The 23,869-nt window shown below is 41.7% G+C and overlaps 1 protein-coding gene across 2 annotated transcripts; it reads right to left on the bottom strand.

Moving 5' to 3' along the window:
• Positions 1-429: 429 nt before the first annotated feature.
• On the bottom strand, positions 430-23,794 carry LOC310865554 (NEDD4 family-interacting protein 1-like). 2 transcript variants are annotated; one of them, XM_083774713.1, is made up of 8 exons: positions 23,565-23,794; positions 17,524-17,611; positions 13,525-13,643; positions 10,197-10,256; positions 7,752-7,839; positions 5,126-5,250; positions 3,610-3,676; positions 430-3,144 (listed from the first exon to the last, which is right to left on the bottom strand). In XM_083774713.1, exons 1-8 carry the CDS (start codon positions 23,592-23,594, stop codon positions 3,041-3,043), a joined length of 681 nt encoding a protein of 226 aa, XP_083630839.1. In that variant the 5' UTR covers positions 23,595-23,794; the 3' UTR covers positions 430-3,040. The 2 variants fall into 2 exon arrangements, with proteins under 2 accessions (XP_083630839.1, XP_083630840.1); XM_083774714.1 differs by lacking the exon at positions 10,197-10,256.
• Between the last annotated feature and the right edge of the window lie 75 nt (positions 23,795-23,869).

The raw sequence follows: 23,869 nt of genomic DNA, 5'->3' as shown, positions 1-23,869 counted from the left end.
TTTCCACAACGGCCTGTTATAGCGCCACCAGGAGGCCGCTTTGTGCAAAACAAGTTTTTGCACAGTACACCTACAGATTTTGTCCAAACATCACGCAAATTGGTACACAGTCTCTCTAGAGCCATTCAACGAAACGGGTCTTTCAGATTTATCAGACTCCATCCTGATTGGTTAAGATTGGCTTCCAAAGTTCACAGGAGTGCTCAGTTTCAAACAAAATGCTGCAAATCATGAACACATCGCGTGATTTCCGTGAAATTGTGCACCCACATTCCCACTAGGCCGAGGACGAAATGCCACATGAACAATTTCAACTCAGCCTCAAGGTGGCGCTATAACTGGCCGAAAAGTGTTTTTACCTCTAACTGCACGGATCTGTGGATAACCTGGTGGAGACCTGTGCCCGGAAGGGCACTTTTTCTAGTTTCTTTTGTTATTGTGGGGAAAACGTTCGCTGAGAATAGCCGATCGACAAGCTCCAAATGTGCTATTTTCTGCAAGTCTCCAAAACAAGGACGCTGGGGTTAACTGTTAATCCTAAACATGTTCTAACTTTGAGGTAAGCAAGACCCTTTTTAGAATAGTAATACAATATAATAAATGAGTCGACTTCTCTGCAGGTTGAAGGTAAACATCATAAAAAGAATAACTTTAATATTTCATTACTACATCAATGGGGGGGGGGGGGGGGGGGGGGGAACTGCTTACTATGAAGGAACCCCTTTGTTCTTTACAGGGCAGGGTTTCCAAAAAGCATCTGACAATAAGAATAGTTTGTTTCCAGTGGACGTTCAATGGAGGAGAGGGCGACATTAACCGAAGATAAATCAAAGCCGATATTTACAAAAAATTACCGAATTAATAGCTCATGTAAGTTAATCGAATAATCGAGAAACAGGTTTTGTATATACATTTTAATTATATAACAATTTGACGCAAAAACAAATTTATAATATCTTTTTATATTCAACTAATATATTAGTCTGATTAAACACTTCGTACTTAATTGTATTTGGTGGTGTACAAAAACAGCAAAAATAGTCGATCGACAAGTTCACAACACGACGCCTCGCAATGTGATGTGGGCAAGTAATCTACAACAATAATTGTTCATTGATCATAATCGAAGCAAAAGTTTGAAATAATGGTGCAGAGATGGCAAGGTTTGTACTATCTGGTCGTACGTGATGCATTGTGAGCTTAAGTGGTAGTAGATTGGCAATTTTTGCCGAGTAGACATCGTCGTACGACGTAATGTAAAATCGAAACTAGAGATGCACAATATCAATCTTATCGTCTTATAACGATAAATCACATTATCATCATTGCTGACTCTTTGCGTTTTCATTTTCAAAGGCATTAACGGTCACATTAATATTGCGTTAATGTCGGTGAAATATCGGTGAAAAACATCGGAATTGTTTTGATATCGGTTGGATAGTGAAATTGGATTTTTAGCGCGAATCAGACGATATCGATATACTACCGATAGTATCGTGCATCACCACTAATAGGCGTAATAAGTGTGAGACACTGACCACCCCCACGCCTGCCTCCTCCACACCTATCTGGTAATGTGCAAATAATGTGCATGGGATGGGATTTTAAATAGGTATATCGACGCTGTCGGGCAGAAACCTACTCCATAATATTTTATCCTTTGTGTTTTTTATAAATTAACTCCCCATTTCATAATCATATGTCTGCCGTGTCAGTGTCGCACAAAAAGTAGGGAAAGATCCTTATCTACAATCTCAGAACACGTCACATCATAACACTTTGAGCTTATTGTGCCACTTTCTAAAACAAACAAATGCCGACAAGGACATTCCCAACACAGGGACACCAGGTTGAAGGCTATACGTGTCTGTGAGGTTTACAAATATTAAACTGATGAAAAGTATTATAAAGAGCTAAATAATAATTACAGATCTATTTTCCTTAAAAAGTGACTGTTTTGGCCAGTTTCCGGTCGACAGCGAACAATATACTCATACAAAGTAGCATTCACAGCACGGGCATCGGATGCCTCTAGAAATATAATATTTGACAAAATAAATGGGAAACAAGCCGATAATGAGAAATGCTAAAGGGAAACCCAGCCGAGTCAGCATCTAGGCTGATCCTCTACACCAGAGGTTCTCAATGTGGGTTCCTTGAGTGGGTTCCAAATGGACACTGCACTATACCTGTAGGTCTGCAACTCTGAGAGCATACAAATGGGGCATTTGTACACTCAGAGTTATGGGGGGTCCTTGAAATAAAAGTTAAAATAAACATTTTGAGAACCACTGCTCTACATCCAAAGACTTGATTCTGAATCCGTTTGGAGAAGAACGAAAGAAAAAAAAAAACACAATCAAGACTGCCCCCTGTTGTCTAAACCAGTGCATGTCATTGCTACAAATGGATATTAATATAATATAGTAAATAAGGCATTATTCATACATCACACACACTTCGGAAGTTTGCAAATAGCACTTAACATTTCACCACTGACGAACTGACTGATGATGGGTTTGGTTGTTGTCGTTTTCACAGATCTTCTTTAGAAATTGCATTGTCCAACAGTACGGTGAACAGAAGAAAACCTACTGAAGGTCTTCTTTCCATCTTTGTTTGGGTCAAAAGACAGGCAGTAATAGAGTGTCTCTCAGTTAGAGAGAGAGAGAGAGAGAGATAGAGAGATAGGGCCAGGCAATTCAATGAAAAGAATATTGAAACCTATATATTATCAGAAGAACCACTAAGCCACTTCTTATGTACCATAGGTTAATTGAATAATAGAGGAGCAAGTTAATTTAATTACATTTCTTCAACGAGTTGACACAAATTCTAATGTATGTCTATATTTTCTTATAATTGACTAAATCGATTAGTCTGATTATCCACTTAATATTTCATCTGTGTCGATCTGCTATTTTCACAGTTGATTTTCCATCGAGGCAAAACGTTTTAAATAATCCAATTGCCCAGGCCCTGAAACAGAGAGACAGAGAGAGAGAAGGGTGATAATGGAGGTGATGGTAACCAGGATGGCTCAGTAGATGAAGAGGACCCGGGTTCGGGGAAGGTTAGAGAAGGAGTCGGCCATCTTGCGGATGCGAGCGTAGTTGATGAAGCCTCGGAGGAACAGCATGAACCCTGGAGGAGAGGAGCGTTGGTTAATCCAGGGTTTTTTTTATGTTTTTGGCTGGAGACGCCCGGAAAATTCTTTGTCACCATGCAACCCCTCTACAAGCTCACAAGAGCTTGTTGATCGGCTATTTTCTGTGAACGCTTTCCCCACAATATGCTGGGGGTTCAAGTGGTTAAACGCTATATCAGAGGGCGGCAAGTACGTTTGGTCTTGGGCCAATCATTATTCCTTTTTTTTTTCAAACCACTGGTTGTCTACCTAAAGTAAAACACAAAAACTAATACAAATTTAAACTAAAAATCACAATAAAAGTCACAAAACATTAAAAAATAAACTAGCAAACCCCTAAAACTAACTGAATTATAGGAAGGAGAAGGGAAAAAAAATAACTAAAAGAACTACAACTAAACTATGACGTAAAGAAAAAACAATCCCAAAGTATTATAACGTTGGTGTGAACAGATACTCACCAAGCACCAGGAACACCCACCACAGCCAGTACTGTCCATCAAAGTAGCCTGGGAAATACGTGGAGAACTGGAAGACAAAGTCACAGACACCAGAGTGAGTGAGCTGCCATGTAGGGCTGCAACTATCCATTTAAAAACTAGCTAACATTATATTCTATCGATTACATTTTGATAAATCTAACCCAAATACATTTCTAAAAGTGCCTTCTAAATCACTAGTTAAAACACTTTTTCAAACATGTTAAAAAAATTGCAGAATGTGTCACTTTGCAGCGCGACACGCTGTGAGCATGTAGATCTGCTATTTTTGAATAGCCAACGCAAAAATCAAAAATTTGCCGGTTTCAATGGGCTAATCTAGAAGCAAATTTTTTGGATTACCGGTAGTTGTATATATTGCAATAAATAATGCGTGGTTGTCACAATGTTTGGGAACCAACAATTCATCAGCCTCTTTTTTAGTTTGTTTACTTTACACAACCTCCTTTTACAGACTACATTCTTTTGAATTATTAGGTAACATAGTTACCCACTTCCCATTTGAATAGTTCTGCTAAAATGTACCCAGTCGTCAGTTTCACAAGACAGTCCAGAAGACACATTAAGTATCCTGTTACATATTAGTGCATAATAAACTTTGATATATAAGTATAGAAAGTGTATATATCAGGAATCTCCATGTCTCTCCAGCTTTTTATTCAGGATCACTACACATTTGGAATTTCAAAATTACATACTTTAATTCTCAAATTTCAGGCCTATTTGTCACTCCAGAGGCAAGCCGCAGTCGAAAAATCTTCCCCGGGCAGGGGACTCAGGGGGGGGGGACGCCCCTGGTCCCTGCCCTGTCTGTGATTCCAGGGCAGGGGACTCGGGGGGAAGGAAGCCCCTGGTCCCTGCCCTGTCTGTGATTCCAGCTCATGCTGTCGCCTTAGGTGCCTGGGGCATCTGTACTCCCAGGGCAGCCAAGGAGGCAAAACTTCCACGTGCAAAGGCATACTGGTGCCAGAATGGACTGGCCGCTCTCGGAGTACGGACACCCCAGGTTAGGGCGACAGCACGAGCTGGAATAACCGACATTTTCCACACTTTTCCAGACCTGAAAATCTATTTTCCGTTTATTAATTTAAAGAGCTGGCGAGACAGGGGGACCCCTGTTACCGAATAAGCACTCTATAGCAATGAGAATATAGTGATTTAACCTTTTAACAAAAACAAACTTTTGTTTTAACCAGAAAATATCACTTTACTACCTTAACTCCAATCTTATTCACTTTGCACAGAACACCTGTATATACAGAATTCATCATCACAGACACTCATCCTTATGACCGTCGTGTCTACCTCGTCCTCCAGGGCCTCTTCTCTGCTGTGGCCACACACATCTCCAAAGCACCCGTTGCATGGGTGTGACGGCTCTGCAGAGTCTGCACTGACCTCATTCTCTCCTCAGAGGAGAGGAGAGGACAAAATGTCCTCAAAAGGACAGCATGCACGTGCGTGTTGGTTATCTTACCCTGACAATAAGGATCCATTTGATGAGTGAGAGGCCGAAGCCGGAGATGGCCCCGTAGCGTCCCGCTGCCGAGGTGGTCAGACAGAAGGACAGGAAGAAACCGATCCAGTTGAACAGGAACGCCACTGGAAGCACCAAGCACAACACACACATTATGTGATCACATAGATTGTCGCTGTTGGGCAGAAACCTCTCCATATTTACTGCGTAAATTAACACCCTACTTGATCATAGTACAGCACCACACAAAAGCATGGACTGGTTATTTGTAAGGTTTGTAATGTTGATGCTGCTTTGTACTGAACCTAGATCCTGTACGATTTTGAAAAACAAATACAATTTTGAATTTAAAAAAAGTAACAGATCCCACAAAGCGACGCGTTTCAAGCTTGTTGATCTGCTACTTTTGATACCTAGATTGAGAGAGCATCAGTAAAGCATAATCAATTAGAGCTCGACCGATGCCATATTTTTGGGTCCGATGCTGATGCCGATTTTGGAGAGACCTACACCAGCAATGCCGATACGATGCCGATGTTTTGGACCGATGTTTCGTAATAAATAAAAAAAAACTAAACTTCAAAATACGTTTTTAAAATTCAATTAACAATAGAATACATTGAATACATTTAAATAAAATGTTTTGGCACATAATGCATTTTTTTCAAAATGAAATGCACCCCTATATATGCCCTCCTATTATTCAGCTATTAGTGTAGATGTCCGTCCTACAAAAAGATTAAATTCTCATTGACAATTTTATGTCATAGTGTCTGAGCAATATACATCATATTCATAATCACCATTACATCACCAAATCAACATGAGTTAGAAATAAATTAGCACCCATCACTTCACACAGGTGTGATTTTTGTTGTATGTAGGATATATATATATATAAGTGTTGGGAAAGTTCTTTTTTTTTTAGGAACTAGTTCAGTTCACAGTTCAACATTTTATAAATGAACTAGTTCCGTTCATAGTTCATCATTAAAAAAAATTGCTTTAATTTTTATATATTTTTACATTTTACAAAAATTGCTCTTTTGCAATGTGAAATGCCACCGAATTCTTAATTATTTTCCTTCTCTATATGGGCACACTTGTGAAAGCTGCATGCTTTTATTGTGAAGGCAAAAGTTTATGAATGTTCTCAGAGCCTGCATCTCCGCATGCTGGGGGTGGCTGATCTACAAGCTCACAACGTTCATCAAACAGAAATACAGCACGTTCACCCTAAATATGAACGAGTTTGTGAACGATCGTTCGGTAATATGAATGATGTAAAATATAATAGTTGTCCCTGCTCCCTGTAGTCCCTCACTATAAGGATGATTAGCCTGCCCCACACACACAGCCTCACAGCTGTCATTAATTAATGGTCTTGATTGCCTATGCGGTCAAGTTTTAGGGTGAAATGTACAGACACTCACACAAGGATTATAGTTTTGCTGGGCAATTTGAGACAAATAAAAGGTAAGACAATCGAGGAGTAAGGAGTTTGCGAGCGCGATCTCTCTCTCTCCCCCCACAGAGGTGTGTCGTGTGTGTGTGTGTGTGTGTGCATGTGGCAGTTGCGCTGCGCACCCGACGGAGTGATATACTTCTCCAATAAGCGGTGCAGGACCGAGAGAGTGATATGTGCAGGATGGACTGTAGTAAACATTAAATACTTTCCCCCCTCCTGTATAAACATCGGGACATCGGATTAAATAAACACCGATGTCCGACAAAATGGCGGGCATCGGCGCCCAAAATGGCCGATACATCGGTGCGACCGACGGATTGGTCGGGCTTCTATAATCAATGACAATGTTGTGCGCCTTTTTAGGCGGGAACCCCTTTTGGTGTTCGCATTACGTTATGCTTTAGCTATTTAAAGATGTAGTGCCACAATTTTTGTATTTTTCCAGTTTTTCATGTGTCTATGAGGTGACAGTACTTCATTAGACACCCTGGAGTTGTTTTTATGTGCAATGGTGTATTAACTTTGTATTTAGGGTTTCTTCCTGGACCCTTGACAGTCAAACGGGCCAATGAAGTAAACAGTAATATAGTGACATCACACTATCAGCCCCTCCCCTAACCCCTCCCCCCTTTATCATACAACTACAGCTGTGGGTGTGGCTTCAGTTCAGGTGGATCTGGATCACCACCCATCACCACCCACCAGGCAGACCAGGCATACTTAATGAACTGGTGGGCGTGTCCACATAAAAGCATGATTTTAACAAATACTGTACACTTTTTGGAAAAAGTTCTTCCCCCTTATATTGTAATAATACCTGATGATCATGATTTAGGGTGGAAAAAAATGGTGGCACTCCATCTTTAAAAATAGCAGATCTACAAGCTCGTAGTGCACCACCGAGTGGCACGCTACGAGCTTGTAGGTCTGCTATTTTCGAAAAATCGAAGAACGACTGACATAGAAACATAGCTTTTTCAGAAAACTGTCATTTTCAAACAGATATTTTTAGAATCTGATCTCATGTCAGAATGGGTTCACATTTTCCATGGTAGGGCTGCTGGACTTTATGTGTGAAGGGAGATTGTACTTCTAGACAATCAAATAGTGTGGTATGTTTACAATCATTGATCGGACGATGATGCAGTGTTCTCTTACTGAAGAAGGTGAGCATGAAGATGCCATCATTGCCTATCCTCAGCTGGTCGGCATCCTCAAAGTCGTCTCGGCTCACAAAGTCATCGTCCTGTCCAGGAGAGAGGGACGGACAGAGTATAAAAAATAAGCATCGATATCGAGCAGGGGCCGTCTACAACGATAAACAACCTATAAATGTATAGATTTGTCACGAAAGACCTATCCAGATAACAATTGAAAACTAATGCAAATGGGATAGAATTTAGAACAAAAAAACGACAAACTGAGAAGCTTGTGAATAAATGCTGGAGTCACTTCTCTTTGCAAAGGGGAATCTCATTTAACTACTTAAACCCTATTTTCTACTTCGTCGTACAATGTTGCACAAAAATAGCTTATCAACAAGCTCTCACCGCGTCATGTTTATGACACGTTTATGAGCTTGTTGCTTGTCAGCGTTTTTCTTACCAACACCAAGGAGGGCCAGTGGTTAAATGCAATCGGCAAAAAAAAAATCTATATGAAACTTAATTTAAGTCCCGCTTCACTGCTCACACAAGATGGACAAATACTCACAAACACAACGAATGGACTAAAAGGTAACGAACGACACATGAGGACAGCAAGCAAGCCTGTCAAAGACAAGCCTTTTTTTTTTATAAAGCTGGTACTTGAAATATTGAAATGTGGTGGTCAAATTCATTCATTCCGTGCAGTGATTCAGTCAGTTTGGCACTAATTGAATCACCACAGTCAATGCTAGCTGGCTAGCTAGCTGCCACTCTACACATGGGGTGGGGTGGGAGGGGGTATACAGCACAACGAGTGGGGCAGATTACTGGTTCAAAAAGTGGAGTCCAGCAACTCTCAGGGTTCCTTGAGGGGGTTCCAAAGGCACCTCAACAAGGTCTATAAAGGCCTATTCATACTCCAGTTTTAGGTGATAAGGTGGTCAGCAAAAACAGAGATGCGTTTGGGTGAGCGTTGAGTCGCTTATCACCGCAACGTGACATCATGTTCTGGTTTTCGGTGGTCACTGGTCATCTTATCACCAAAAACTGGAGTATGAATAGGTCTAGAGCGTTACGGGGGTCTTATGAATTACAAAGGTTTGAGAAGCACAGGAGTATCTGCGACTGTCACTAGCCTACACCAGGACTCATGCACTCGGTCTCACAGGGACAACCTTAAACCTGGCATTAACATGTGTCTGGCATTAGATTGAACAAACAAAAGCATCAAGTTGAGTTTTAACCACTTAAAGTAAACCCTACTGTATATAGTGCGTTGCCTGGGGTCTCCCAGGGCACTATACTCCCCCAAACACCAAATCTCTTCAACGGAAAAATGAAACTTAGGTATCTGCGAGCTTACAATGCTTTGCATGAGGTTGTAGATCGGCTATTTTTGTCAAATGTTTACCCCAGAATAGAGAAGCTATAGTATATGTGGTCAAATACACTCGTGACACTTTAGAACGACGTCAGGATGTGGTCAGAGTTGAGTTTTGCCACGTTAGTAAATAACATAATAAAGTGCACACGCAGGATATTTGCACCCAGCTTAAATTGGGAAGTAAAAACTCACACTCATGTTAAGTGAGGGAGGGGTGCCCTTTTTTGCTTTTGTATGTCAAAGGGGGTGACGAGGTGGCAGCCAAGAATATGTTATTTTTAACCGTTTGTTTTAAGCATTCCCACCCGGGGAGTCATGTGTTTGTTCTTTGTGGCGCTTTTTCCACATTGGCCACCGGTGTACAGTTTATTTTCTTTATCCATCCTGGCTTAGTCACAAGATATATTTACATCAGCCACATTACGTCTTACGTAACATTAAAGTCAATAGACTTGGCTGGCAAAAGATTTACGTCATAATTGCTCAGCTCTAAACAAACGTAGACTTCGCTGCTATATGACGTAATATTCAAAGGCCAATGTATTGGAGAGGCTAGCGCCCCTCAAAAAAGCTGACGGGGAGGCCGGGACTGTACCGTGGCTGTAGAATAGTAACACATCTACAAAAGCAAGTTGAAGGGCAGGTGGTAATTTATCACGTCTGATGTCATCTAATGTAAAACATGTGAATGTTAGAGGATGTGAGCAGCACAGGAATTAGCTTTTTCTTTTTGCATGGAAGCTTTAAGATAACCTGATGAAGGTCTAATAGACCGAAACCAAAACGTTGTTATTCCCATTAAACCATTTGAAGACTAGTATGCAGGAGTTTTTTCTTCATATCAGTACATTGGGGCCTTTGCCTGGTCTTCTCCTACGCACCTGTCGCCTTTGTAGTTGTGCCAAAGACTTGTTTTTGAAAGCTTAGAAATGTTACTTTGCCAGGTTTCGATGTACTGCGATCGAGCAAAACAAAAAACGTCACACAGATATGAGACTCGTGTTAACACCAGGTGGAGGAACAAGTGGAAGTACAGGGGGTGGGGCGACAGACACATTCTTCCCACGTTACCTCCAGTGAACTGCGAATGACATCATCAAGGGTGTCCAGCCGCGCCTCCCTGTGCTGCGGCTGAGCACGAGGCAATGCGAGGCAAGGCAAGGCAAGCAGCGTGTGGCAGAGAAACAAAACACCAGCAAATAAACAAGTGGCCCACATACTCCACAACCAGCGAAGACACTAGACACTTAACCCATTTTGGTGTTTTAAGCATTATGTTTATGTATTTTTGAAAAATCGTGAAAATGTGGCACAAATCTTTGAATATATATTCTATCACAGCGAACGTTTTTAACTCAAATCTTTGCTTCCGGGGGGGGTCCCTGGAACAACATATTTTCAGATGGGGGTCGGCGGCCAATTACATATAATTTTTGGGGTCCTTGACATGAAATATTGAGCACCACTGATATAGAAACATAGGTATTTCAGAAAACTGTGGAAGGATTTAGAAGACATGTTTTATCAGGCCTAAATGGGTTAAGTAACAATTGTCAGTGTCAATTTAACCCTGTTAGTGTAAAAGATGGACCCAATGGGCAGGGCTCGACGCTTAGCATTTTTCCAAGTAGCACGTGTGCGCCTAAGTTGAAAAATCTAGTAGCACACAAATTATTTTAGGAGCACGATGAAAAATGATGTATTTTTAAGGGGCGCTAGCCCCTCCTATATACAGCCTTTGTCCCCACACATCTCAAAATGAGCCATTGACAATCAACAGAGAAATTACGTCAAAATTCTGCTAAATGACAAATTAAACGCCATTGACATTGAAGGGAAAATGTATGTCATATGTAAACGAGCAAATCAGCTAACCAATCACAGGCAACAGGCATTCTGATTGGCCAGTATGAGATGATATCTGATGATGTATGATGACAAGAGCGCCCCTCACTTAACATGGGTGTGATTTTTCTTTAATGAAGTGATATGAGGTAGGGGTGGAAAATAATGTCAAAATATTATATCACTATCTTTTCAGCAATTATCACAAAATAGTGATATTCATCATGATATCATTGTTATGTTTGTTTTCATATAATCTATATAATCAATTTGTTTTATGCTAATACTTTGTAGATAGATCGATAGTAGCTCTGTTCCATACCTCTAATACGTGCAACACATTAGAGCTATGGACCAGAGCTAGATAAATAATATGTTGCTCATGGATGGATAGACAGGCTATCCGTTTTTATCCTTCTGTTTTCTATCATGTTAGTGATGTGACATTCAGACAGTGCAGAGGCTGCTCGATGGTGAATTAGTGTTGTAACATTCTCCTTGGCTTTGACTGACTGACTGATATCAATACGGTAATCCAGCCAGTTCGGTCATTCGCATTATCATTTATGCTGGGCACACGCTTTTGTAAGCAAACGCTAAGCAAGTTTTGTTTTTTATAAATCAATCCGTCCACTCCATGTGTGTGTGTGCGCGCGTGCGTGCACGGCTGCACGCTGTTTCACCCGCGTTTGGTTAAAAGTAAGTTACGTTTGAACTTTGAGCATTACAAACAGACTTTGCAAATAACGTGTCGCCGTGTCGGGGTCCAAGCGGGAGGCATGGGAGGCATACTATCATCCGACAGAGCATTGCTGCGGGTCGGGAGAGGGTTGCAGTTAGGTTTAGGTGTCTGCACCGGGGGAGGTTAGGGTTAGGGTGAGGGAGGAGGTAGGTTGTCGTTCGGACCAATGCTCCGTCGGATGAAAGTACTGCACTCGGTCCAAGCAATTCCTTCTGACTCTGTGCTATCATGCTAATGCTATCCCGCTCTGACTTATTTTCTGACTGCCGCTGCTGACAGACAGAAAGCAGTGACAGGGAAGAGCACGGAGCAACAAAACAGTGAGGGGAGGGGCGGTGGGAGCAAAGGGGACAGATCTTCAAAATAAATGAACACCGCATTGAGCCTCGACACGTTGTTAGCTTGTAGGTCTTCTCTTTTTGGCGAACGACACCGCCGTTCAGAAATATAAATTTAGGTATAGAACCGCGACTATAGAATGTGCACTTGCTGTAGACAGAGACTTGTCTTTATCACGATTGAATGGTCAAATCCTGTAGTCGCACCTGTGCGACAAATTTAATTTTACAAGTCGCACAGTGATATTTTTTGTCGCAAATGCGAGTACCTAGTCGCACTGTCGATCCCTGCCAATGGGTCTGTTTGGGTTCATTCTTCTTACACTCTAACCAAGACTTCTGACTATGTGTGGCCATAACAGCTTGAGCACTCTATATAAGTTGTTGTACGACGACAGATGGCGAAAACTGACCATCTACTGTACAAGCTCACAATGTGACACCTTGTGAGCTTGCAGATCTGCTATTTTAAAGATTAGAACTGTGTGTGTGTGTGTGTGTGTGTGTGTGTGTGTGTGTGTGTGTGTGTGTGTGTGTGTGTGTGTGTGTGTGGCCAATTTAGGCGTTGAGTGACAAGCATCGACCAACGTGCACAATTAATGACGTCAAAATAACAAACATTGCCCAGGCGGTGGCATAACCGTCTGGGCGCCCAACTGGTAATCCAGTCGCAGTGTGCCGCGGGTTCGACTCCCGAGCCAGACACGGCCTTTACTGCATGTCTTGCCCCATCTCTCTCACGATTCCTGTTAGCCTACTGTCTGTCCCTTAAAAAAAACAATAAAAGGCGTAAGCCGCAAAAGAATATCTTTAAAAAAATAAAAATAATAACAAACATTTTGTAGCGGAGGTCCTCTGCCGACGGACGGTGTCACGTACATCTGGAAAGATGAACGCTTGCAGACGACTTGTCTCTTACTCTGATTGGTTAGGACGATGCTTCAGATTCCATCCACTTCCTTGTTTATGTTTTGCAACAGCGCTGTTTTAAGTTTTTTTAAGTCAGAATGTTGAGGAACGAGTAGTGCAACACGTGGGTCAGGTCGACACCCTGCTTTAAGCCCAAACAACACCAAAGGGTCGGGTTGGGACAAAACGGTTTTAAGGTAAATCACACCAAATCAACTCATTGAGTGGCTTAAGATGTGTATGTTCAAACGAGTGCCGCCTAACACAAGCTACTGCAGCAAACACAACCTGATCTAAATGTCTATGCAAACACAAGCTGAAAGGAAAACACATTTGGCAGAACAGGTTACAGTATGTTAGCCTTCAGCCTTTGACTTATGGATCACTTTTATGTCACTCCGTAAAGCTACTAATTAACCATGCCTGGGGGTAAGAATTGTGTGTGTGTGTGTGTGTGTGTGTGTGTGTGTGTGTGTGTGTGTGTGTGTGTGTGTGTGTGTGTGTGTGTGTGTGTGTGTATACTGCAATTGAAAAAAGAAAACTGAGTGATCACTCTTGCGGTTACCAGAGGAATGGTAGTCTGGGCCTTGGTTCTCTCCGCCTCGTCGTAGGACGGCAGCGTCGTGGCCACATTGTACGACGGAGGCTTGGGGAAAGAACCCTCCTCCTTGTAGTCAAAGTAGGCTGAGGGGGAAAAAAACACAAATGATTGTACTTGACAATAAACATCGTCTCCGTCAGCTGCAGATTTGACCAAAACTAAATACACTAAACCAGTTAGGACGGTTAGTCAACGTTGGACCGCCTCTCATTCTGCTGAGGAATAAAGCCTGTTAGATATGGGTTAAAACCTGGCCGGGCGGTTAGCTCAACCGTCTGGGCACCTACAGTAGGCTGCCAAGCCAGCCGGACAGCGTGCCGCGGGTTCGACTCCCGAGCCCGACGGCCTTTGCCGCGTGTCACTCCCCATCTCTCTCCCCCTTTCCTGTCTAATTAGTAATTACTGTACCCTATCAATAAAAGGCAAAAAACGCCAAAGAAATATCTTTAAAAAAAAGAATATGAGTTCAAACCTAGCAAGGTGTCTCATCAGTGCAAGCGGAAACTTCACCATCACTTGGTTTGATTAGTTTTAATTTAAACCAGAGAGAGCTTGTGGCAGGTTTAAATTGTTCTGTGAGTTTTTGAAACCAAAATTGAGGAAACAGAAGTATCGGTTCCGTTACATTTGGAAGCATTTCCGTAACCGGTTTATCACACTGTCAGAGCTGGTACGAGGACTATACATCTGCTGCACAATTACAATACCGGTGGTTCTCAAACATTTTAGTTTTAACCACCAAACGCCCAGGAGTTACAGACCTGTAAGAGTCCATCTGGAACCCCCTATAGCAGGGGTGCCCATAAGGTAGATGGCGATCTACAGTAGATCACAAAGGCTGTGCAGGTGGATAACATGGCATGCTCCTAAAAATATAATTAATTTAAATTGCTCAAACCCACAATGCAATACTTTGTTTTCAAGATTGTTGTGCACAAACGGACAATTGCACCACTCAATTCACACGGGTGTGATTTTTTATTAGCACATGCATTCCATGAATTCCATAGGGCTGGACCACACATGGGCATATGACATCATACTGTAAACCTGCGATGGAAGCAGTCCCTATGGCCTTAAAATATGTGTGTTTTTATTTTGGGATTTTAGTCATAGAGGGCAATTATAATGTATTAAGGCATATTGTCTTATTAGCCAGGGATCCTTTAAAAAAACTGCATTATCCTTTTAGATCTAATGTCTGACTGTGCCTTATGCTGTTACACACATGTCTAATAAATTAATCTAATAAATAATACTAAATCAATCAAAAAAAAGAGGGAATTGTTAAATAACCGGAATGGTTAAAATCCTAAAGGATCCATCCGATTCCTAACCAGGATTTACCCACAACCTCACGTGCTCCCTTTCACCTTACAATACAATGAGTTGATTGAATACTTTAACAGTTTGCAGAAATAAAGCACAGTTCAATACCAGGTCTGCTAAGAGGATTTATAACCCAAGAAAGCCTATGGCTTGTTTCCATTGGGGTCCTTCCTATTAAATTCATAACCCTCCCCCCAACGCGGCTAGCCTCTTTGCTAGTGGATTACTGTTTTTTTACTTTAGTGCGAGTAGTTCATTGTGTGTATTTTGTCCAACAAACACAACTAATTGTTTGACTAAAAGCATAAAAGCATGGCTTTAAGCTCAGCGCAGTTTGAATTTAAATGTGATGGCTGAAAGTCTGAGAATTACAATCCTGGTTAAATTAATGGGTCACACAGGCGACTTCACCAGGGAAGGCCTGATGCAGGCTTCAACACATCTAAATATGGCCTAATCCTTTTAAATGTGACTTTGACCTCACTTGTCGAGGAGGGATAGTCACCGTCGCTGACCTTACTTCACTGGCAGATTATAAACTAGAACAGTAGACCATGGATAAGTCATACGGAAGGAAAACTGAACATTATAGTCACCTTCTAAAGATAAACGCCCAGGTCATCTTTTCAAGTTTTTTAAAACATCGGAATAGACACCATAGTATCCAAATAGGCATCCAATACATTTAATTTATTTAACAAATGCTGTTTGCTGAAATGGTTTGACATTTGAAAAGATTTAATATATTTTGCCCAAAGTAGGGTGACCACAAACTGTTAACCTACAAAAGAATTAAAATGGCCAAATCCAAAGTAACAGTGGCAATACCCCATCTCATAGTGCGAGACAAGAATGTCAGACACCATGTCACCATGCTCTCTCGGGGAACGAGAAGTTCCTCTACAGTATGTAGAGCCGTAGCCACCCATTCCACTCCAGTACGATGACAAATACACCCACAATGACACCAGAACATGACGACATGTGAATTGTGAAAACACCATCTCCTCTGCTCTTGACAAATGTGTCATACAATATCCACCCCAGCTTGTTACAAGTACAACCACAATAAATAACCTAAGAAACAGTGCATGATACTGTATGTGTGTTTGGAGATTACATTGATTCCTGTTAGATCACACCACAAATTGTCCATTAGTGATGTAGCCCTTGATGATACACCCGCCATTGGGTACGAGGATACATCACTTATCGTTTCCTATATGTTATCAACTGAGCTCGGAAATTACACTTGAATTCTGACTTTACAAATTGACTTAATTAATTATTATTATAATTATATTTTGCATAGAAAATGATCCACACATGTGACATCAGGGCACACATATAGTACAGAACAGTTAGCCAGCTGAAAATCATACTGGGCAACCAAAGAGTAATTGCCAATAACATTTCGGTAATAGTAAAGCTGTGGGGAAGTAACCTTGCGTCACCTGACTTGTGACACCTGTCTAGGTGTGGTCTAGACCGGATGATAAAGACGTAAAAAAGAAAAAAACTAAAGAAGTTTGTTGTTCTAGTCTAGCCAGTTGGACAAGTTGGAATAAAAGATGGATATACCAAACGAACTATTCCAAGAAGTACTTGAAGAAACTCATCAAGGCTTTTATTGACAACAGTCTTGTCAAAACTCGACTATTGTAACTCCCTCCTTACTGGCCTACCAGCTTGTGCACTTAAGCCTCTCCAGCTGATCCAAAATGCCGCAGCTCGCTTGGTCTTCAACCAGCCAAAATTCTCACATGTCTCCCCCCTGCTCCGCTCCCTCCACTGGCTCCCGGTCGCTGCCCGCACAGAATACAAAACTCTGATGCTGGCATTCAAAGCAACCAAAGGTATGGCTCCCCCATATCTTGCAAGTATGATTGAACCCTACAAACCCTCCCGCGCACTCAGATCAGCCAACGCAGGGAAGCTGGAAGTACCCTCACTAAAAACGCCGGGACAACGCTCCACACGTCCCAAACTCTTCTCCCTTCTGGCTCCAAAACTGTGGAATGCACTTCCCATTGCAGTCAGAACTGCAGCATCACTCCCAATCTTCCGCCGTAGTCTGAAAACCCACCTTTTCAGACTCCATCATGGCCCATAGCACTTACCCTACCCCCATAGATAGCATTTCTGTAGACTTAGATAGCATTTGATACAGACTTATAGCATGTTATGTAGACAGCACTATAATTGCATTGTATATAGTCATAGCACGCCATAGTACATTATGTATAGCATAGTAGTATATATGTATAAGTTTATATGTATAGTTTCATTATATAGATATTCCACTGTTACGTTCTTAGCTTACGCATGTTTCATGATAAATGCTTTTATGTGATGTATTCCCATGCTTATTGTTCTTGCTTAATGTAAGTCGCTCTGGATTAAGAGCGTCTGCTAAATGCCTAAATTGTAAATTGTATTGGGTAGGCGGCGTAGGCCCTAAAATGATGATGCCCTTGATCGCTGGGAATTATGTGTGGGTCATTCTGATTCCGGCCTGATGACTAGCTACAGCGTGCCGTAAGTTATCATCCGCTCCGGACCGCATCATAAACCTGAAAATGGTATGCCTCCCAGGCTAGTGGGGTCAGAGGTTAGGGGTGAAGATGTTCTCACCTGCATTGTCAGCTGTGGCGCTGCTGTACGGGGGCGGGGCGTCTACTACTTCCTGTGGAGCCTCCTCTGGCTCCTCCTCATTGGGCAGCTGTGGGAGGAAGTAAACAACGGTCAGTATGTGTCACAAATTATATACATTATTATGCAGCATGAACCTGCTTGGAAATTCAAAGCTAATGGGGAAAAACCGTGCCCAGTATTCATTATATTTTTTTGTGGGAAAACAGTTTGTAGGTAGATATTAGATAACATCGATAACATTTCACATTATGGAGGTCATAGCACGTTGCTTCGTGCCACATTGTGAGCTTGCAGATCGTCTATTTTCACTTCCATCTAGAAAATAATTGTGGATTATATGGAATTTCTTTTGATTGTTTTAAATTTAATTTCATTCATGAAATTCTTTGAATTTTCTTTCAATGTATGAAAAAGGAGGGTGATATTCACTCGCGACCCACAAATATCGGTCCGTGACCCACAATTGGGTCCCACTTTACCGCGGCAGAAAGAATGCCTCGTCTCTCCTAATCTAGGGCGCTCTCCGTCGTTTTGATCAGATAGATACTAAGCTCTTCATTTCTGACTTCTCAAAATAAGAACACGATGGATTATTTAGTGATTATTATCGAAACGAGAACAAGGTAAGCAAGCTAAATATATATACTGTATACTGTATATATATATATATATTTCCGGAACAGAAGAGGGGAGTTTTACAGAGTAAAAGCGGCCTTGTCTTCCCGGCACCCCAAAGCTTCTATTTTGAAGGAATCCCGACGCTGATTGTGTTAATAAGAACTAACCACACCAAAGGGTCAAGGCGGTTTTAGTGTTGTCCCTGGCCTGCGGTGTGATATGTATTGTTGTACGTTGACACATGTTGACAGTAGTGATTCAACGCATGGAATTCAATGGCCCAAACCACATCAAAGGGTCAAGACGTTTTTAGCGTTAACTCCTTGTAACTGTTTGGACGCAAGGAGTTGGTGACCCTTTGGTGTGGTTAGGGCTTAAGTGTTGATGACATTGGTCCTCTGTGTGTGTGTGTGTGTGTGTGTGTGTGTGTGTGTGTGTGTGTGATGCCAGAAGTGAGCTGAAACCCATGTTGTAAGCAGCTAGCTATTATATTACTAAATTGGCTACTTGAGTACTGGGAAGGCAACAGAGACAACTTGTTCTTCGCCTGTGTGATAGATTTCCGCTAATTAGCCGGAGAGGTTGTGAACAGGCTAATCCATCAATCCAGACATCCAGCACGTGACCCCATGACAGCTCTGTCCTGTCGCTCACTCTGGAATCCAGAGTCTGGATGGATACTGAACTGGGCCTCAGCCACTGCTAAAGAGCTGCCCAAGAGGAGTGCAAAGACCACACCAACTACTACAACAACAGCTGATGAACAATATCAATCGGAACACTTTAAGAGGGATTAGGTAAATGATAGAAACACTTTGGTACAATCGGTAACTTTTTGTCCTAATGAAGACGGTACAAAGATACGTACAATCTACAAGGATTGTGCTATGTGGGAGTGTTCATTGCGAAGCCATGAATAACCTGACATAACACCAGGCAGTACACACTCTCTGCCGAGACAGAATTTGTCTGGAAATATGATTAATAACAATGGATTAATTCTCCTTCCATCTCCCTCACTTCTGTATCGCTGCCTTCCAGACATCTGCACTGAATGCAAATGAGAAGCGAGTGATGCAGACGGAACAAAACGGTCCAATTAAGAACCAATTAACAAAACAGTACAAATGAAGAACTGAGCTCTTCCTTATCAAGGGCCTTCCATAGCAAATAAAAAGAAACTGTCGGGCGGAAACCTCCAAAACCGTTACTTTTAATGAGATGGAAAAAAGAACCTGTGCTCCAATGGATCCAAAATAAATGTAGTTATTATTTAGTCACTTACAAGCTCTTGTTAATATATGTCATTGGTTCAATATTTATTAAACCTATACACACTTAACCACTTTCACTTAAAATGTTTAAGAATATATTGAAAAAACACGTAACATTGCGACTTTGTAAATCAGCTATATTTTCACTACTTTTGCGTTTGTAAGACGAAGTAGGGCATTCATAAGGTTTCTGCCAGAGAGTGACGTCATAGGTTTCTGGGCTGGCAGTTCTCAAGAATTAAAGCCAAGCAGTGAGAATTCTGAGAAATGGAGAGCAAGGTTTATGTGAGAAAAGCTTAAGTACGCGCTGTAGTCTTATGTACTGACAGTACATATGGCAGAGCTGACACAAGGACCTGAAAAGCAATTCTCTAGAATATCCATGGGCAGAATATTGGTGTATATAAGAGTCTACCGATTGAATAAATTATTTAAAAATAACAACCTTTAATAAATTAACTGATTCATATTTTGTCCATGTTATTATAATAGCCGAAAAGCATAATTAATCGATAGTTGCAGCCCTCGAAGAGTGCATATTATACAACACTGACTGAATTATGATAATGATGATGTTAAATGCCTCGTTCTCATCATGCGTGGGCTGAGGGTTTAAAATAACCAATGTGATGTATAAGGCGGTACACAGACCCAGCATGGTGGCTGCCTGGGCATGAGATCCCAAGAAGAAAGTTCCTTTTTCCACCCCAGCCTGACACAAAAACAGCTGAATTACCAAACACCCACTGGAAAACCAAACAGAGCAGAAGCTTTATGAGAGGAAAAAGGGGGCTTCAGATGAAGCAGGTTCAAGCCACAACTCCATTAGCTCTGCCCTCTTCCTCTTACTCCGAGCTCTGGGATCTCCATTAGGTGGAATCAGCCTGGACAAGCGCCTCTATTATTGATGACCTATTCTGAGCCGCCTCACTTGCTTTCTTTCACTCTGTCTGTCTGTCCAAAGTACAATAATTTACTAAATTGACTCACTCACAAATACTACTTTGACCACTTAGTCCCTATGTATAATTACTTCCTTGTGTGCCTGCCAGAAAGCATTCTTATGTAATGTGTGTAAGCTTGCAATCTAGAACATTTAAAAAAATTGTCTATTGTATAATGAGTAATGACATATCCAGTTTAATTTCATCCAACAAACAAAGAGAATGAGAATATCTGTAATGGTGTGGTTCACAAAGTGGGGTCCTTGGACCCCCAGGGGACCTTGAGGGGGTTCCAGGGGATCCCCAGTTTGACAGGAGGAACCAAATAGAAGCTTAAGTGTCTGTAACTCTGTCTCTCTTAAGAGTTTAAATGGAACCAAATGGCGTAAGTAAATGGTCCTAATCTTGGGGTCCATGGGCTAATGCATGTCAACCTGGGGGTCCTTCAAATTAAAAGGTTTGAGAACCTATGTAATGTAATTAGTAATTACAGAAGACAGACACCTCAGACTGAAGCTGTATCATTCTCTGCAGCCACCAAAGAGGTTTCAAAGTTGAACTGAAACTGAACAAGCATTTAAGGAACGATAAATTAATAATTGAAAGGTAATGACGAGGCTAACAACAACTATAAGGCACTGGGTCAGAGCCAGGCCAGAGTCCTACCAAGGACAAACTATGGTAACTAAGCTAGCTAACATAGTAACATGTCTGGACCCAGAAAAGACAACTGAAAAAGACGAAATAAGCAAATAACAGCATGTGATGATGCCATGTATTTATATTCATTTCTGCATGACAGGTAATCAATCCTTTCATTTGACAGCTTGTGTATGGTAGGCTACTTGCAGAAACCTTGTATCTCCATTTGTTTTAAAAACCAAATGAATCAGAATGCCATACTTTGTCATACTACAGTGTCACACAAAAATAGCTGATCTACAAGCCCACATTACAGCACAATACTACACATCGTGAGATGTGCTATTGTTTGTATTTTATAGAGAAAATGGTCTGCAGTTTTCATAAATATTGAATTAAACATATTAACAAGAGCTTGTGGCTAAATCATAGCTACATTGGATCCATTCAGGACACAGGTTCTTTAATACATTTTAGGAAAAGTAACAGTGGTCCGGGGACGACCAGTGGTCCTTGAGGGGCTTCCAGGTGGTCCCCAGCTAAATGATGGGAGTCGGTGGACCCATGGCCATGGTCCATTCGGTTTCATTGTACGCTCTCAAGAGTCAAGTTATGGTTAAACATCTGCATTACTTAATTTACAACAAGTCTAAACAATTAGAGAATGTAGAAGAATTGTTATTTTGTTCAAAGTTTGCCTGTTATCTCTCCCATTATATCTCCAAGTAAGTACCAACAAGTTAACAACCAACATCAATACAATGGAATTGTGGACAAATTCTTATCCAATGATAACAGAATATTGTAAGTTTTGGGTCTGAGAGGCTATATCTCATCAAATCAAACCACTGGCCCACAAGGTTTCCACCAACAGTATCAGTGCTGCTGTAGTTAATGCACTGCACGCTCAATTTGAACTGAATTACATTTACAACAATCGATCTACTCTCTCATTCACTCCAGTTTGAACCATTTCATATTCCAGACGTGTTGCCACCACCACCTACAGAAATGCCTCTAAAAGAGAAAACCAGCACTCACGGAACTCATGTTTTAAGGCACTCTTAATTTATTTAATTGTTGACATGGTATGCTGCAGAGCAGCAGCAACGATCACCACATACAGTCCTACACAACCCGCCTGTCTGCCCACAGAACAGAATCCTGATTTCTGAATGGAAACAACCCAGCAACAATCCATTCACACTACACACCTAGCCCCTCTCGGAACCCTCCGTAAAGCTTTTCTGAAATTTGGATGTCACTTTACGTAGGGTCCCTGTGCGTTACTGTGTTTTCGTATTGAAATGATAGAACGCGGACATCAATATCGTCGTGTCTGCGCCGTTTGACGGCTTCTTTTCTTTAAAGTTATTCTGAATGTGTCAACTATAAGTACCTATACATGCCGCTGCAAATTATCTTGTGTCGCGGAAGCTTTGTTTGATCGATTTGGTCGCTTTGATTCTTCTTGTTTATTTACCGTTTATTGTACCGCCTCCCGATGTGCGGTTGGCTTGTGCATGGCTACGTTCCTGCCTCTGATCTGCTCTGTCATAGCTATAGCCACTAGCTAGCCAGATAGGCAGTACAATGAGGTGTCAATAAACAAGGAAGGAAGAGAAGAATCAAAGCGACCAAATCGGTGGCTTCCGCGCCACAGGAGATATTCGCAGCGGTATTTATAGGTACTTATAGTTCACAAATTCAGAAGCCCTCAAACGAACAAAAGCCGTCAAAGAGCGCAAAAGGACGTATCCGAAGGTATTTACGTTTATTTATGTGTGCGTACCCGGTGGCAGGGTGAGGTGGAATAGGACCCCATGGTCTGGGTCTCAAAAATGTCAGAAACGTCAGTAGGCTACCATTGGGTTCTGCTTGTAGGGCTAACTACACACCCAGCCAGGACACCCTGTGGTGTCGAGGGGCTGCCTGTTGCACGGTCGGCAATGTGTGATCTAGCTCTGGTCCATAGCTCTAATGCGTTGCGTTTAGACGCATTTAGAGCTATGGACCAGAGCTATGTGTGACCCATCCATTCACGTGACTCACTCCAGCTTATTTGCCATTTTTCTGCAGGCATGGCATTTTGGGGCAGACCGACCGAACAATCCCTTTGGCCTTCAATGTCGATATTCATGTAATTAGGAGTTAATCACATGCAACGCACAGTCGCACACATTTACCCCCGGTTTTCACACAGTGCATGAAACGTTGAATGAAACTTGTGATAATGTGTCGAATGCCCGACTATAAACAGCAATACACCGAGATATAGAGAGAGACACGTACTGTTTGATGGGTCACTAGTTTGGAGTGGAGCGCGACCAGGAAGCTAACAGGTTAGAAGCTAATATGAATGTTAGCTACCCGATGAAAACAACAAAGGCCTATGGGGAAATAGACGATTTACAAGCTCACAACGGCGACGCGTTGTGAGCTTGTAGATCGGCTAGTTTTCACGGGCGACGCTGTCGCTTAATTGTAACAAATTAAGCATTCATTTAGAACGTTTTTTATGAATAAAAATGTAAAAGCATACCTGCTGGTATCTGGTGCTGGGTTCGGCCATGGCGTGTGAAACAGCTATCAATGAATGATAGCAACAACAACACAAGCAACACTGCTGATTCAAATAGGATAAAATACAAGTATGTTAGATAATGATAATATAGAGTGTTAAAATAAATAGATCAAGTCAATCCCAGGCTGCAGGATGGAACAAGACGTGCTGCTGACAGAGTACTCCTCCTCCTCACTGACCGAGACGACCCGACCGACTGACTGACAGTGTTGCCAGGTTTTACGAAAGAAACAAGCAACAAGGTCTATGAAAACAAGCCCAAA

Source organism: Protomyctophum parallelum (assembly GCF_964188405.1).
Source record: "Protomyctophum parallelum genome assembly, chromosome: 1".
Lineage (NCBI taxonomy): Eukaryota > Metazoa > Chordata > Actinopteri > Myctophiformes > Myctophidae > Protomyctophum > Protomyctophum parallelum.
The sequence above is the reverse complement of the archived record's forward strand: the minus strand, read 5'-3'. Positions and strand labels throughout refer to the sequence as shown.